The sequence below is a fragment of the Cibotium barometz genome, chromosome 39 (assembly GCF_041138505.1).
Source record: "Cibotium barometz isolate CiBa-2024 chromosome 39, ASM4113850v1, whole genome shotgun sequence".
Classification (NCBI taxonomy): Eukaryota; Viridiplantae; Streptophyta; class Polypodiopsida; order Cyatheales; family Cibotiaceae; genus Cibotium; species Cibotium barometz.
Genome location: NC_141084.1, coordinates 20,211,318 through 20,229,878, shown reverse-complemented (window position 1 = coordinate 20,229,878; position 18,561 = coordinate 20,211,318). Strand labels below are relative to the sequence as shown.

The window sequence follows — 18,561 nt, the reverse complement described above, 5'->3', positions numbered from 1 at the left end:
GTGGATGAGAGAGACTCACAAAATACAAGAACACATCTTGTTTATTAAGTTGCTTATGAATACAACTTGGCCTTTGCTTACACACAAATGCCTTCTAGCTTCACCTTTAAATAGGTGAGCTAGTGGACCATAAGTCCATTCACACACACACCCTTCTCCTACCCTTTTACATGACCTTAGTCTTTGGTCTTTTAATACTATTTAGAAAAGAGCTTAGTATATAGTAAAAAAATTTCACAAGGTATAAGGGATGTAATTCTCTATATGAAGAAGATTTCCTAGATAGGAAGAGGTTTCCTATGTAGGAAATATCTAGTTATAAGAGATGCAATTCTCTATGTAATTATGTTGTGTGGTGAAGAGCTCTGTGGCTAGGTAGTGTGCTATAGGTGGTGAATGAGATCATTGCTATGCTGCTTCTTGCCTTGTTGTAGGCACAGAAGAGATGCTACTTGTACCAATTGAATCAAGAGCTATGCTTACAACATTACCTTTTATATCTAATGATTCTTTGTATGGATGTTTTTCAAGTTTATGCTTGCTGTTGTTGGTCCTATATGCGCCCTTATCAATTGTACAAAGTGATGCTACATCTATGTACTTGATTGTACCAGAGAGAGTATCCTTGCTTGTGTACTTGTTATCTTGGGTTGAATTTGGCCTTAGGTCAAGTGTTTGTAGTGGACACAAGGTCTAGTTATGGAGTTCAAGATTTGGGCCAAAAAATGAAGATTATGTACACACAAGCTCATTTATTTATTCATACTGTACTCTAGTTCATTTATAAGTATCATAAGAGGTACCATGGACAATTGCATCTGGATGATTTCCAAGTTCCTAGTTTGAGAGGAGAGGCTCCCAAAGCTTGTACTGAAAATTCTCGGTGATATATAAACTAGTATGGTGTCATCATGCAAAGCTCCTATCAAGTTTGTGGGTTTGGTTGTGCTAATGTTTACTTATATAATAATCAAGTGTGCAAGTGCTTTTGGTTACAAATACATGCACATAAGCATACAAACTTTAGCATATATGTAGAGAGGTAAACTGGTATTGACCACCAAGTTTTGATACTCCTATTGATGGGCAAGTAGAACCAAAAAATCCTTTTCACAAGCATGTAAGGCTAGAAAATTTCCCCCCTAGATTAACACCCCCTCCCCCTCCCCCTCTCAACTCTTTGATTTGCTCTTTAATTGAGTTCCATGAGAGTCTTTTCTTTGATGACTAAAAGGAGTGTGGGCGGAGTGGGTAGACGAGGGCGCGACGTCGTGGGCGAGGCGGCACAAGAAGAGGGCTACAAAGGGCAAAGCCCACTTACAGAAGGGTAGCCCTTGTGAAAGGGGGTTTGTTGGCCGAAGGCATTGGCCGAAGGCATAGGCCATGTGGCTATGTAGCCCCCAAAAATATATTGGGTGGTGGATGCTTTGTTGATGGTGTGTATCATGCAGTGCATGGTTTTTTTGAAGTGGTCCTTTCAACACCAATATACAAACCTCACTAGTTGGAAAAATTGCCATTGTATTATGATAGGCAAATGGTACATGTGCTTCCGTGTGGAATACTCCGACAATGGATTACCACGTACTTATTAAACATCAATGCCTGATATGGGTTGATGTTGTATGGGAAACTGATAAACTCATCCCTCTGTCTATTGCCATAGAGATAGATGATGTAAACATGGGGAAAAATGATCTGACTTAAATGGGGCGTGTTTGCAAGTGCATGCTTCACATGCCATAAGTTTGCACATTTGGCTTTAGATTGTCCCACTCTCACATTGTGGTCTCCGGTGGTTGGGAATGATGAAATTTCGAAGTATGCAAGCTAATATTGGCATGGTCTTTAATTGAAATTCCTCCCTTTCTTCTAACAATGACATATAATATATAGGAATCAACATACTCTAGTTGGTCAAGCTGGTTTTTTCCATGACTATGATATATATTATGCAGGTTTGAATACTTTTTCTGGAGTTTGTGTACTAGTTGGACATGTATTATAGCCAATAGTGGCACATAATGAACCATGTGGTCATCTAATCATGGTGCAGTGTATGTTGAATGGTCAAGTTTATGGATTTGCATCCCTCAGTTTCAGCCCAAAGAACTATGTTTTGGCACAATTTTTTGTAGTATCCATGGCTAAAAAATGTATTTCTATGTGGGGACTTTAATAATTTGCCACTGTGTGATGACAACACTCGTGGTCACTCACATATGATTACAGAAAAGGGTATCATGGACAAATATAATGTATCATTTGAAGCAATGTATATTTGGAAAGAAACTTGTCGAGACAAAAAAGGTTACACATTTCATCATGATTCCTTTATTGAATATAGTGCCAAATTGGACCATTGTTATAGTTTAAATGTTGATCACACTAATCTAGTAACATGTTGTATGTGGGTTGATTATTCTCTGGGACTAATATAGTAACATGTTGATTTGTATGTGGGTTGATTATTCTTTGGGACTCTCGGATCATGACCCTTTATGGATGAGTCTCTATTTAGATGCTCCCATTAATGATGTACAACTGCCAGAAAAGAGACTTTTCTTAGTAAATTACACCTATCTCACTTACCCCTTATTTCAGGATATGGTGTGTGATGTTGTTGATGCACTTCAAGCTGAAATGTATAAGGACATAGATGTTGCTTGGTATCATTTTGCAATTCGCATGTAAGGAGTAATAATTGACTATGGAAAATGGTGTTTAGGGGAAGAAAAGCAAAGAATAACTAGGCTAAAAATCAATTTTAGGCTCTTGAAGAGCACAGCCATACTCGTGTCTTATTCCCTCAAGAAGAATTGTAAATGCATTATGCCAAGCATGAACTTGACAAAAATCATAAAAGAAAGCTGTAAAAAAGGAACTTTAATCATGACAAAAACCTCTTTTAGACAAGGGTTGTTCTTCGAAATCCTTCTTCAAAAATTTGCATATAAGACTTTAAATGCCAAACAACGAATGGACACAAAATCTTATGCAATTGAAGAAAGAATGTGTTATGCATTTTTAGCATTCTTTTGCAACAACTTCTCGATTTACAGACAACCCTTCTTCTGCTTGTGTTGAGCCGCTTTCTGCTTGTGTTGAGCCGCTTTCTCATGTGAAAGAAATCATGGATGTACAAGAAGCACAAGTTCTTAAAGGTCCTTTCTTGGAATTAGAACTCAGTGCTGTAATTCACTCATTGGGTCGATGGGATCCCTAGGTTGGGATGGTTTCACTATGGAATTCATTTTCTTCAGTTATGGGAAATATTAGAGCAATCACTCTTACTTATGATCAATCAATCATGGTTATAGGGTATCATGCCATCATCTTGGCAAGAGGGGTTAGTCAAACTGGTGCCAAAAAAACAAACGTGTACAAGTTTCTCTAATTGGATTACATTGATGTCTATGATCTATAAATTAATCAATAAAATGATCACTGCTAGGATCAAAATGATCTTAAATAGGGGCCTACATCTTGCTCACTATGGCTTTGTCCCTAGATGTAGTATATGTAATGCATATGAGGAATAGAATATGCCAAATATACAGATAAGGATGTCTTATTACTGCAAATAAATGTGACAAAGGTAGTTCAATGGGATTACATTGAACTAGTAATGACAAAACTTGGATTTAGATGAAAAATGTGTAATGTCATTTAGTGGCTGTATCAAAACAGCATGGCACGGTGTATATTACGCAAAGGTTTGTGCTCTCCCTAGGTATTAGGAAATCGGTAAGGCACGGTGCTTTATTCTATGCAATTGCAACTCATCCTTTGTTAATTTATATGGATAAACTCACTAATAATGGACAACTACATGGGCAGCTGTCCACCACAGGGTCATGTTTTGGTAGCTCAAGCATATGATAATGACTCATTCTGCTCCTCTAAAAATACACAACATTATCTTATTGTACTTATGCAAGCGCTTGAGCTCTTTGGTGAGGCTGCACGGCTATTCATAAACTTTAGAAAATCAAAATTGTTGCCCTTGAAGTAGATTGCACAACATATTATGGCCTGGAAAAATTCTTCCACCCATTGACATTGTTCGGCACTTTGGATATCCATTAGGATGGAATGCGTCTCCCCAAGATGCCACCGAATGGGTTATTCAAAAAGTGTAAGCAAACCTGGATTACTAGCAATTATCTACTTGGCCTCTCCATGTGTAGCTTCGAATTGTGCAATCCATTCCTATGACATACATTCAGTTTTTCTTGCCACTTTTGATATGAAAAAAAAACAGAGATTGATGGTTTTATGTCACAAACAATGGAAGTATTATCTATAGAAGACAAAGCATCATAAAGAAGCGGTGGGACTTCTAAGATATGACAGGGTGTTCGCCCAAAATGTATGGTGGACATTATCATGTATTGGCACGAAAATCAACATTGCTACATACTTTTCTTGCACATAAATAGCCTTGTGCACTCATGGTAGTAGCAATATGTATAGCTTCAAACATGCTTGTTTGACAAATGGCATTGGAGCTTACAAAGGCAAGAGACTCTTGTTTTCGTAAAATTCTCGTTCTTACAATTCACAACAACAAGAGTTTATAAATTGATCATTCCATGGCCTTGGTTCTCGGACAATGCAAACATGTTATGGGATATGAATAAGTTGGGTAAATGATAGAAACAAACTTTGCAAAAGGTAAAACTACTATTAAAACAATGAGTATTCAACTCAAGATGTATTACAAGAGTACTCCCTTGGTAAAACTTTGGCCAAAAGACAGATTACTACTACTCAATGCCCAAGGTGCTCATGCTCTAATGAGACCATTTAGCACTTGATGTGACACTGTATTGACACCCCGAATTTCTTGAATAGTTTATTCGTGTGTGTGACTACCAGACTTCCACGTAAACATTTCATCAAGAACTTCAAGATCTTTGGCAAATATGAGAGGAGACCAACAGGAATGGCACCTTTTTTGGAGAGAACAAGATTTTGGAGTGGTTAATTTGAATCGCACGCAATCGATTGGCTTTCCAATCACCCCCGATTGACAAGTATTACTACTTTTGTCAATCATTGCATCAATCCTTATATGATTGCCATCAGCTACAACAATTGGATCAAACACATCTAAATTTGTTTTTTCACTATTTTTAGTTTTGTGAGTTGTTGAGAAACTCTCTCATGAGGGTGCTTCTCTCTGTGTGCAATAGTAAAGTAATAGAACTATGGTTTTACAAAGAAAAAGTGCACACACACACCCATAGACACTAAAAGAAGAGCGCAAGGATTGTTGGAAGCTGATGTGACTTTAATGGAGGCATTATCATACTGCTCACAATTAGGCCATAATAAGCATTCAAAGCCAAACCTAGATAAAAAAAGATACTGGTAGATAAAAGGCAAGCTAATGGAAGAGGAGTCAGCTTGACCTAAGCCACATGAGCAATAAGTCAATTGCAGTTTCTTGCGTAGGGGCCCCTCAAAGGGAAGTTCTTGCAATACAACAATCACAGCATCTGGCCTGAACATAATATTTAAAATCTAGCAATCCTTCCCGTTGCCTCAGTAAACCAAGGCTTCTTCAAAATAGTGAAATGTGCACTTCATAGATAAAGACAATTGATAAGAAAACACAGGGAATCTTAGTGTTGTCTGTGGAGGCGCCGAATCCATGACAGAAATTGACCAGATGATAAAGTTAAAATTCAGAAGCACATTGAATTGAGTACAGATGTGCAATTGATTGGCTGAAAGCTAGTTAGTAATCCCATAAAATGAAGGTTATTAGTGGAAAAAGTTAAAGTTACATACAATGCTCAGTGACAAGTCATCAATGTGTGGGTCTGGATCTAGTCTGCATTAACAAGGTTGACTAGGGGCCACCGAACCTAAAGGCAAGTGTTTAGTGCAGTATAGAAGACACGGTCAATCCATGGGCAAGGTAGTGTGTGGACAAAAATCCTCACTCAAGTGTACAACATAACCACTCTCCTATGCTCAGGGGGTGGTCTATAGCTGTCACACTTGTGGTTGTCAGTTTAATTTCCACATCTCTGGTTCATTTTGGCGTGGTGCTCTAGGTGCAAGCTGGGTCTAAGACGTGAAAAGTTTTTTTCTTTCAAAAAGGCATCAGCCAGGATTTATTCCATTTAGAAATAACACCAATCAGAATTTAGTCAAACTGATAAGGACCATGTAATAACAATTCATAAAAAATCTCTATTTGAAAGCTCTAGCTAGCTAGCTTAATTCATTCACTTTCTTCCTTTCTTCCTTGGTAGTAAACTGTCCCAACCATTAAAGCTACTGTGGCAGCCTGAAAACCAACACGTGCCCGCATCAACAACTGACTACGATTGTGATTCCCCTGCCTGAAAGACAGCAGCCCTCCTACAAGGACTCCAAGTGTTGCTACAGCTCCTGCCATCAAGGAAGAAACTATTGATCATTAGAATCACAAGATTTTCCACCTTTAAAACAATAGATCTGCCGCTCTGCCTATATAGAATAAAAAACATATCATAGTAGCAAAAGACTGTAAGGCTCTTCCAAAAACCAGTTGACTGGCACACCTGTAATACTCATACACATCAAGTAAAGCTACATCTTGCTGGCCAATTTGGCCATACAAGGGTTCTTCTGCCAAAACCAAGCTGTGTTGCAACCTCTAACCCACGTAAGGGATGCAAAATGCCATCCAAGAAAGTCGAGTCAACCCCATCATAGGCTTTTGCCAAATCTAAGAGGACTGCTAACTCCTGCCCTGCAGTTTCCATCAAAATTGTTGTCAAGGATGTTCCCTACGACGATTGTATGCCCAGGAGACACTGACTTCCTTTGGGAAACATTTCCACAATATCAGACATTGTGGCTGATTTTTAGAGTCGAGGGAGAAAGGAAAAGGTATCTAACTACCCTAGATCCTAACGTGAGGTATGAAGTGGAACATTTGTCACGAGCACACCTTAATCAAGTGCCATGTAGACTTGCTTATTCCTTGCAGCTGCCTTAGAGGCAAAGTAAGAGGCCATATATAGGCAATTTGGAGCAGTTTTGACAGTCCTATAGGTGCCTAGAGCTGCCTAGGACATGCACCAATGGTTGGGGGGGGCGTATTATGGGCACAATATGAGCGCATTTTATGATATTTTGGATGACTTTTTGTGGCCCAAAAAGGGCTGGCAGACTTGAATATGAATTGCTATCAAAATCCATATAAAAGGGCAAGTCAAGGGTCATTCCAAGCATTCAAAGACTGAGATTCCAAAGACAAGACCAAGGGCAAGAGAGCCAAGCCCAAGGGCATGCAAAGCACAACACCTCCCGTGGAGCACAAAAAGGTGCATGATGTTCATGCATAGCATTCACAATTCATTGTAATTACTCATTCATTTAGTAATATATGGCAAGAGTAGGCTAGGTAAAGCATCCCTCTCTTCTCCTCCTCTCTACTTCTCTATGTCATCATGCGCATGTGATTAGCGTTAATCTTGTTGCTTAGCATTAATTATCATTAACCACGTTTCCACATAGCTAGCATGTCACATTGATATCAGAGCATCTCGGTCATTCCTAGGTAGCATATTGCATGCTGTTTGAAATAACTGCTGCTTGAAGTCGGGTTGCTTGAGCACTACTTCATAAAAACCATGGCCTCCATAGTAAACACCTTCTACATGTAAACCTACAAGCACTGTGTTCAACCACTGTCCAACATCCTCCGCAGAGGGCACCTGGCCCGGAAAGAAGAGGAATACAGCCTGTTCACATAGCTTTTTAACTTTTGGGAGAATTACATTCTTCGGGATAGTACACTTACACACGCACACATGCACGCACACGCGCGTGCGCGTGTGCATATATATGTATGTATGTATGTATACTGTCCAAGAACTCCATGTTAGAAGTCATCTCCTGTCTTTATGTGGACACCAGGGCCTTTGTTGTGGGTGTGCCTGGCCTTGTAGTAGTTGTTCTCATTTTTCCTCACTCCCTGTATTTTTCCCCACATTTTTCCCATTTTTATGTGGCTTGGGTGGCAGCCCTGAGGTGGCAAGATGTCCTTTTTGGTAGCCGACTGCATCAGTCTTCTTAGTGGTGCTGGCCGACTGTATGTGGACAGGTCGTGGACCTTCTTGGTGCTGGCCGACACCCCTATGAGCTGGCCGACTGGTGTATACGTCGTGAGCACTTCTGGACTCGTCGGCTGTCCTACAGCAGGCCGACTGCTGTTTGGGGGCCATATAAAATGGCCCCACAGCCCCTTGCCACAGTGTGTCTTGTATTCGGGATCTTCTTTGTGTATATAGAGCAGAGTTACACGCCTCTATCTCTCTCTCTCTCTCTTGTGCTGTTTTTCTGCATTGCGTTTGCTCGTGTTCCCAGATTTGGTCATCATCTCCGCGGTGTATTCTGACATGGTAACAAAGCCCTAGGCTCTTGATAGTTCTTGGGATTTGTGTGAGCAAGAGGGGGACTGTTGCGTTGTTGATTGGTGGACTATACGGGACTGTTCGGAAAGAGGAGAAGCAAGAGAACGGCGGGCTGATTTGCTGGACAGCCACTTGCAGGTGTAAAATCTTGTTTGTTCCCACCCACCCACCCTTATTTACAGTACATCCCCGCAATGGCAGATTTGTTAGAGATGGCCCAGAGGCATGTGAAGATCCCTACACTCCCCACATTCCCGGTGGACCGTCAGTTGGACGGGAACAACTATGGCATATGGAAGGTTATGATGGAATCTGTTCTGGAGTCTTACGACCTTGCTGATTTCATCGTTGTTGCAGTTCCACGTCCGGAAGTAGAGGAAAGGGAGTTACCGTCGACCCGAAAGGACCGGGGACAGATGTCCAAGTTATCAGCTTTCTTGACTGTTATCCAGAGCTGTGTAGCGAGATATTGACTGGCGGGATTATATAGGGTCCGTTCATTTATCTTCCTCAACTGCACACCGCAGGTAATCAATCATATCAAGCATATGACGCTGGGCAGAGGTATATGGCAGCATTTGGCTTCTCTTTACAACAGGGTATCGCCCATGAAGAGGATTTCCTTGGAAGTACAAATGCGGGTTATGAGCCCTGCAAAGTCGTCGACGATGCGGGAGCATATTAACAAGCTATAGGCTCTTCAGCAGGAGGTTCTCCAAGCTGGGAAGGAGATATCGTCAGAGGACATGGCCATAACGTTGCTGTCGCATTTGCCCTCTCAGTACTCAGCATTTTACTCGTCTTTGATTACCAGTGGCAAGCTTAGCACCATCACGTGGGAGGAGCTCGTGCCCATGGTCTTGGACCAGGAGGAACAATTCACGAACCCTCCTGAGGGTGGAGGTTCGGAGGCCTTAATTGGCCAATGGTCGAAAGGCCGTAACACGGGCAAAGGGAAGGCTTCATTGGAGAAGTCCTCTGAGAAGAAGTCCGACGCTGACCGCGAGAAACTAAAGGCAGAGAGAGAGGACCTGTAATGATTGTGACGAGAAAGGTCACTATTGAAGACAGTGTCCCAAGCGGAAGACTGAGAGGGGTGAAGATTCCTCAGCAGCAATCATGAAGACTCCGGCTTTTGTGCACTTGGAGGTGATGGACACTGACGTTTCATTTTCTTCAGGTAGGGAGGAGGTTGGAGGACTCTCCGCAACAGATACTTGAGAGTGGAATCTAGACAGTGGTGCTTCTAGGCACATGACTCCTTCCCGTTCGGCATTACAAGATCTCTGCAGGTATTCTGGTCACATTCTTACTAGGGATACATCCACTATCCCAGTTCACAGTGAGGGCAGGTTGGAGATAGTTCCCGATGGCAGAGGGGGGAAGCATTCCTCCCAGGTGTTGTATGTTCCGTCACTTGGTTTTCATCTGTTGTCAGTGCATTAGGTTTGCAAGACTGGCGTACGGGTGGAGTTTGATGAGCATTTTGTTGCTCTCCGAGACAAGACAACATGCCAGGTAGTTTGGGAGTGGAGAATGGAGTTTACAAGCTTTCAGCACTCTCTCTCCGAGGTCCTCAGGTTTGTGATGAGTGGCAATCTGGTAATGGCCACTTAAGTGTGGATACGTTGCAAGTGCAGGCTTTCTGGGACCAAATGGAGGATAGCTTGCCAATTGATGGCAACAGTTGGCAGGAACTTTCCAGTACTGATGTTGGTGGTTCTTGTGTTCGTCAGTCAGAGGAAACTGAACAGGTAACTTATGCTCTGATGTCTCGTAGTATTCGGGACAAAGTAACTCCTGTAGATGAGGATGTTCTTTCCACGGGGACCTCTCGGAAAGCCAAGCAGGTGGCAATTGATTACTTGCAGAAGGAGGTGGATTCTCCAGGCTCTGTGGTTCCGGATTCAGGGGGGTGGTTGACAGGTTTCAGAAGGCCTTGCGTGGTCTTCAGCAGGTTTCCAGAATTTGGCTTTCCACCGTAACAGGTGTTGATGATCCTTGTGAGCATTGTGATGCCTCTTTGACTCGGAAGCAGAATGGTTCATCGATTTGGTTGATGGATACCAGATTGGACGGGAGCTTCCTGATGAGGTAGTTGAGCTCATGGTTGCAGATGACTCTTTGGGAGGCAAGATTGCGTATCTTGTGGTTTTTGCGGCATGTGAAGGATCATGGACTCTTTTACACAGGAGGGGGATTGATGGATGGAGTCCGACTCCACGGTTGGAGTGACTCATATTGGGGAGGAGATCCGGACATGAGAAGATCTACTTCATGCCCAGGAGCAGTTTTACGGAGCAGTAAGAGGCAGTCATCTTTTGCCTTGTAGTCGACAGAGGCAGAGTACCGGGCTGCTTGTGATGCTGCTTGTGAGGTTGCAGAGGTTGCATGGCAAGATTGGGCTTCCACTGGAGGAACCCACGGTCATCCAGAGGCACTTTGTTCGTGAACAGTTCGTTGCTGATGGCATCTTGCTAGAGTTCTGTTCGACGGAGGACAGTACGGTGGACCTCTTCACGAAGTCGCTATCTCAGGATTTGCTCAGGCGGCACCCCAACTCCCTGTGGTTGGTTTCACAGCCAGGAGCTGAGAGGGGGTGTTAGAAGTCATCTCCTGTCTTTATGTGGACACCAGGGCCTTTGTTGTGGGTGTGCCCGCCCTTGTAGTTGTTCTCATTTTTCCTCACTCCCCGTATTTTTCCCCACATTTTTTCCATTTTTCTATGGCTTGGGTGGCAGCCCTGAGGTGGCAGGATGTCCTTTTTGGTAGCCAACTGCATCAGTCTTCTTAGTGGTGCTGGCCGACTGTATGTGGACAGGTCGTGGACCTTCTTGGTGCTGGCTGACACCCCTATGAGCTGGCCGACTGGTGTATACAGTCATGGGCGCTTCTGGACTCTTGTCGGCTGTCCTACAGCAGGCCGACTGCTGTTTGGGGGCCATATAAAATGGCCCCACAGCCCCTTGCCACAGTGTGTCTTGTATTTGGGATCTTCTTTGTGTATATAGAGCAGAGTTACGCGCCTCTCTCTCTCTCTCTCTCTTGTGCTGTTTTTCTGCATTGCGTTTGCTCTTGTGTTCCCAGATTTGGTCATCATCTCTGCTGTGTATTCTGACACTCCAAGCCTCCAAGAGTAATAATGGTGTGAATGCCTTTTCTCACGGGAAGCCCAAGACAATAAAAAATCCAGCCTTTTGTTATAAACATGTCCACCCATTGTGAACACGCAGAAATTACCTGTTTTGACTCTGTTTTCCCATGCAACAGGCCTTCTTGTCAGACCAATGACCTGCCGGGCACACACCCCGTGTAATCCAACACCCGTGCCCTGTTCTCGGGCGCCCACCAAGATGTCCAGGATGCCCAGAACCTAGACCTAGATAACCTCCCATTCCCAAAGCTTGTCCAAGAGTCCATAAATCTTGTAAATCTGATAAAGCCTGTAAATCCCGTAAATCACAGAAATGGTCACAAGTTGACACAACAGTTCTCTTCCGTACTCACAAGTAAGATCAAAAGAGCTTCCACATACATTTGTATTGGGACTTCACCTTGTGACGTGTGGAGAGAAGCCAAATAATAATAATTTGGTGGATGGTTTGTTAAAGCTCTGAGCACGAACTCCTGAGCTGCCCACCTAGTCACTCAAGTGGATGGTTGGTTTGTGCTTCGGGAAGACCACCGAGCCTCCCGCCATGAGTCAGTAAGAAGAGCAGATACCACTCTTGATGATGTGCATTTATCATCAGAGGCACCCACACCGCTGCATAGAATACCACTCAGATCACAGCCCAGGTTGCAGGTATGGTGCATGAGATGTTGGGGCCTTTTCAAGCCTTGCTTCAGAAATCCTCTTCTACCATACTCCAACCCACACCTGCACCTGATCCAATTCAACCTACCCCACAACCTTTCCAAAACCCTCAAGAACATGTGATTGTTTTTGAACAACTTCATCAGGAGCACGAGAAGACGATGGAGACTTTACGACTATAATTACAAGCTGAAGAATCCAGACGGTAACGAGAAGTAGAGAAGTCCCATCACCACTGAGACATTGCAGTAGACCATGTCCATGAGGAAGACGCAGACAGACAGCAGCAGATGGAGTACCAACAGTTCCAAGAGGACGAACTCCAAAGAGAGGAACATGCATGTTTCCTCAACCACTTTCTCGACCACTGGCTGCCCCAAGTGCTCTTAACTCCTTCCTCAAAAAGGTATGACGGTAAGCTTGACCCTACTACTTTACATTCTTGGATTCACCACTCCAAAAGTCCGATTACAGAGAATGTTTGGTTAGCCAATTGTCTACCCAACAACTGCTCATCCACTGAAAAATCAGATGCTACTCCACCCACATCCAGGATACCAACTTTTTTGTCATTCTATGCATTCTCACCAGCAACAACATTTTGCGGGTGTGCCTCCAAGGAGCCTCACTTTACTTATTAGCTGTGCAATTCTTCCATGTGTTCCATTCTCATATCATGCCACGAACTAGCGGCATTGTGAATCACAAAATTAATGAATGCACTGACATGAATGTAGGACTCCACGTGCCTCGAAATTGGAGCCATGTATATGTTGAAGGCCATAACACAACATGCTAAGGTTAAGTCAAAACATAGAAGCTGCCCCTTCACCCATTAATAAGGTCGCTCAAGGGGTCATCATCCCATGTGGCATGGTCTTCACTGTTTTCATAGCCTCAACACAAACAGCATGATGCATGCACTCATGAATCAACTGTGGATCCATGTTAAACCCATGTATGGATACAGAATGAGCCCTACATACACTCATGAGTCATCCACTAATCTATGTTAAGCCCATGTATGAATGTCAGAGTGAGTCAAATCATGGAAGCTTGCCCTTCGTTGATTGCTAAGACGACCCAACTTTCAAAACCCTGGGCATAAAAAGCATGTGCATATGCATGCACTCATCTTAACTGCATACCTAAAACGAAGATAGCATCAATCCATTGGAATTTCGAGTACGGCAAAAGCAGCAAGCTCACCTATGGGAACGAGAGGATTTCGCACGTATTTCTTGCTCCCGAATAGCTCCTCTGTTTCCAAGTCCGGGGAAGCCATGCCAAACTAATTTATCGCGATGTTATGATAATAGAAAACTCGTTCCCAAAGCTCCATACATATTGAGATTTAGTTGTGAAAATAAATTTATTTATACAATTCCTCACAAAGAGTATGTTTTCTATATTTAAAGCAGAGCATTTTGAGATTTTTGTGACTGGTGCATTTTTGTGAATTATTTTCCAGCAGGTACCTTAAGGATACCGAATATCGTGTACCAACGTGGCACGTCACTTAATCCAGCGGGAAATTTAAGATATTTTAAACAAAAAAGACGGAAACAAAAGCAAACTTTGTTTTATTGATCCACCAGAAGTTTTATTTGTGTACATAAATATCCAACGGCTGTTACAAGGAAAGCGAACTGCAAGACTTAGACAAAGGCTTCTCCACTAAAGTTTTGGTGGTACTGAGATGAACTCATCTCCCTCGTCGCGCTGATGGCTCTGAGAAACTCTGCAGCTTTCTCTTCAGAGGAATTTATGTATGGCTTTGTAGGGTCGACATCAGGAGGGCTGTCCTCCACGATGATTGGATTATTGCAGCCACCAAGTGGAACTCCATCCTCTTCACTTCGCAGGAAGGCTTCTGGATCATCTTCTTGCTGTGCTTCACATGGCTTCGGAAGAAAATACCTGGCACACTCACCTTCGATGTAGTGATCTCTGAAGAACACTTTTCTTATGTCTGAGATGTCAGCGAGCTCAGGAGTCTTCAAGCACTTCCACACCGCACGAGCTCTGCTAGAATCCATTCCATTGCCTGCCTTCGGAATGATCCATTGAGCACTAGGGAAATATTTTCCACTTCTCATCATTTTTAGAAGAGTAACACCAAGGGTCACTGTCCATTTGTTGAGTATATAGTTTTCCATGTATACAAAAGCCCTCTCAAAAATATTCAGTGGCGTGAGACAAACCCTATTTTTCAAGTCACCCTGCCCAAATTGTGCATACAGTGTTCGGCCTCGGGAGATTTCTTCAGCAGAAACATTGTGTGCATGAAAGCAAAAGTGAGGTTTATGCAGATCTTTGAGACAGTAACCTACCATTCCTTCAAACGTATGCATCTTTATCTGGCGCAATGCACGGCACATGACAATAGCCCCCGGCGGCTTATTGACATTCCACATCAAATAACGCCTCACAGTTTTACCTAATGATATTATTGAGGTCGACAATATGCGAGTGACCATTTGGAAATGAAGGTGGTGTAGAGTTCCACCTCTCTCAAGCGAGAACACAGCCTGAGTACACTCTCGACGTACAAACTCCACAAGATTATCCCACAAAGAGACGTTCACATCATCATTTCCAATGCCGATGGTGATTGATACCTCAAACATCTTTAGATTGTTCTAGGTAGGATACTGAGGACATGTTGCGGGTGGCTCGGTTAGGTGCACAATAGGGGGGCCAACAGTATCTGCACTCTTTTTCCTCTTTGTTGTAGCACACAAGGTTTCCGAACTCCCTGCAAAGAACTAGAAGAAATTAGAAACGCACAGAAACATGCACACGAAGCATATTCACAAACAAATACAGTCATGGATGTTTAGAAAGATGTACAGACGATCACACAGAAACATGCAGACGAAAAGAAACGTAGATAAACATGCACACAAACATGTCGACGAGCATATTCACAAACAGATACAGGCAGATGTTCAGAAACGATCACACACAAACATGCATGGAAATATGCACCAAAAAAACGCGCAGGAAAGCAAAGGAACATGTGCACACGAAGGAACAGTAAAATACATACCAAAGAGAGAAAAACGTATAGAAGATGAACGCAGAGATTTACATACCAGAGGAGCGAGCTTTGCGTTTGGCGCCTTTCAAATTTTCTAAACCGATTGAACCTTCAGGAGGCGTAAGGATTCGAGGAGGCACGTTTTCCTTGTTGGAGTCCAGTGGTTGTGTAGGAGGAGGTTCGCCAAGAAGCTGTGAAGGTGACGACGCCTTCGTCTGTCTATGAGAGCACTCAAGCATGCCGAGGCACACATGGCATACACAACAAAACAAGATGACCATATAAGAGGATAGCCCAGAAACAGCTGGCACAGAAAACATAATAAGCAAAGCAGACATTCACCTAGAACCTCCTAGAGCAGCAGATGTTCGCCCAGAGGCTCCACGCAGAGAAGCGGCCAGAAGCTCCGGCCAGAGGCTCCATGCAAAGAAGTGCCCAGAAGCTCCACGTAGACAAGCCTTCGAATGCGTACACCAACAAGCAGGTCGACATGCGTACACCATGCAATAGGAGTAAATGACACAAGTAATTCATGTGGTCATCTACAACAACAGAAGAATCCAAAGATACCTTGGAACCTAGAGGCTCCACGCAGAGAAGCGCCCAGAAGCTCTGGCCAAAGGCTCCACGTAGAGAAGCCCACAAACAGCTGGCAAGAAAAACGTCATAAGCGGAGCAGACATTCACCTAGAACCTCCTAGCAGATCATTGCCCAGAGGCTCCACACAAAGAAGCGCCCAGAAGCTCCATGTAGACAAGCCTTCAAACAAGTACACCAACAAGTAGGTTGACACGCGTACACCATGTAACACGAGTAATTGACACGTGTAATTCATGCGGTCATCTACAAGAACAGAAGAATCCGACATGCGTAATTCATGCGGTCATCTACAAGAACAGAAGAATCCGAAGATACCTTATAATATACCACATTTAAAACAAACATGTTTTCCACATATTTGGTTCACTTGTTTTAGGTCAAATTTGTGCTCTTCAAATATATATATATATATATATATATATATATATTGGTACAAGAAATATAAGTTGTAAAAATGAGGTCCATAAGGTTAGGAGTTTCAATGATTCCGTAGTGTTTATAATTATTGAGTAGCCCGCAAAGTAGGAATAGATAAATTTAAAGAAATTTAAAAAAAAGATAAAGTTAGATGTAGTGTAAAAGAAATATAGTAGGTATAACTAGACACTTGATTACCGTGAGTTTTGCTTTTGGGGATAATTTTTTTTTAAAAAAAGTAGGGACTTAAGCTACAAAGAACAAAATAATGTGTGGTTTCTTTTTCTTTTCTTTTTTGTTTGGTTTTTTTCTAAAAGGGCAGGGGTGTGTAAGAAAACACAATAGCAAAAGCATGATCTTCACAATACAAAGCATTGAATTACAGAAAGAAGTGGAGAATGAACAGTATTACTATTTACAAACTTTGATTACAAACTGATGGTTGTCCACCCACTCGTGTGCTCCAAGTAACGAGCTTTAATAGCAATCTAGACAGACTCTGGACGGAGAATGTCTTGCTTATAAGAGTGCTTGAACACAGTGAACTCAGTGATGGAACAAAGGCTGCCAAACTAGTCTATATATGCCCAAGGTTGGCATAGACATAGGTCATCATAGGTCATTGGCCATGTCAATCACAACCCACGACTTGGTCCAAAGACCAACCAACCATATCATCCGATTGGGACCATATTAGACTACAACAAGATCCCATAGGAACTATGTGTGACTCTCATGGCTATCTAAGATCATTGGGACCCTCAAATAGTGTGTCCTCGGTTTGTTATGTCCTGGGCTCACTAATGTCGAGGCAATAAAGATGGCACTTCAACAAATCTCTCCCAAGAGCCTTTGCAAAAATATCTGCACAATTATCTATCATTGGGCCATTAATAAGCTCCAACTTTCTATCCATAATAAGCTCATGCACATAATGATATTGTATCTCAATGTGCTTCATGTGAGCATGAACACCAAAATCGCCATGCAACCCTGATTCTCACACAATAACACTATTGCTCCCTCTAGTATCCTTTTCAACTAGACCCTTTACATGAAGCAAAGCATGTTGCCTTATACTCAGCCTCTGTAGAAGAAAGTGCCACATAGGCTACTTCTTGTTCATTCAGGATGTAGCTCCAATCCCAATAAGAAAACAATAGCTAGAAACAGATTTTTTGTTACCACAATCTGTTACCTTTGAGTCACAAAATCTCTAGTCAAGGTATTGTCCTAATGTGTAAGTGATGCCATACCCATTGGTACCTTTAATATCTGCATCCTTGCCTTTCAACAATGGTTCTCTTAGGGTTGATTTGAGAACCTACTAAGGATACCAACTATACAGCTGGTGTTAAGCCATGTATTTCACAAAAAGATCAAACTTTCCACCACTTCTTGTACTCCTTCATATTCACAAGCGAAGAAGCATTTTCCATAATAGCTTTACATCAACCTCCATGAGTGTAACCATTCACTTACACTCAGCTATGCTAATGCCTTCATTGTTGAGAAATTAAGATCCCATCTGCAGAACTCAATCCCCTAATAGAAATGTGTGAGTCCAAGGTCTGTCATTTCAAACTCTGAACTTAACATCTTTTATGTCTTCTAGATCTTTTCTTCATGGTTTCCCCTTATAATAATGAGGTCGTCCACATATAGAATGATGATCATGTACTTGCCTTACTTAGAGAAAATATATAAATTTGCATCTGATGGGATTTTAGAAAGACCAACACTTACAAAGAAAGCATCTATCCACTAGTACCATGCCCGAGGGACTAAGGGGCCTATTTCAGCTTGTATAATGCCTTCTAAAATCCTCACACTTTATTTTGTGAACTAGGTATCTCAAACCCAGGTGGGTGCACCAATGGCCACTTAGAAATGATGTTTTCACATCTATTGACAATATCGATTACTTACCACATGAGCGGCCAAGTATGAATAGTGGTCATTCTAGCTTCATTAGGACTTGTTTGGGGTCTTCTTGGGCCCTTTTATTTGGACACTTAGTGAAATGCTTAAAATGCTAATCAAGCTTTGACCAAGCTAGTGGCCTAGGCCTGAAAATGCATTTTTCCTTTTCTACAAAAAAGAAAATAGGCCAAAAGGTGATCTAATCATTAGATCTTTTGTCCTTGGGAAGGAATATGGACCTAACGGCCTTTTTGTCTTGTAGTGAAGTACCTTTCACAAAGAATGTTTGAAAATTTTCGTCACTTTGTTCCCTCCCTTTTTGGAGGTGCTGCAGATCCCA

At 42.4% G+C, this 18,561-nt stretch overlaps 1 protein-coding gene across 1 annotated transcript; it reads right to left on the bottom strand.

The window, feature by feature from the left end:
• Positions 1–6,232: 6,232 nt before the first annotated feature.
• On the bottom strand, positions 6,233–13,622 carry LOC147615843 (RING-H2 finger protein ATL48-like). Its single transcript, XM_086778449.1, has 2 exons — positions 13,447–13,622; positions 6,233–6,408 (listed from the first exon to the last, which is right to left on the bottom strand). The coding sequence occupies exons 1-2, from the start codon at positions 13,520–13,522 to the stop codon at positions 6,239–6,241; spliced, it is 246 nt and encodes an 81-aa protein (XP_086634575.1). The 5' UTR covers positions 13,523–13,622; the 3' UTR covers positions 6,233–6,238.
• Between the last annotated feature and the right edge of the window lie 4,939 nt (positions 13,623–18,561).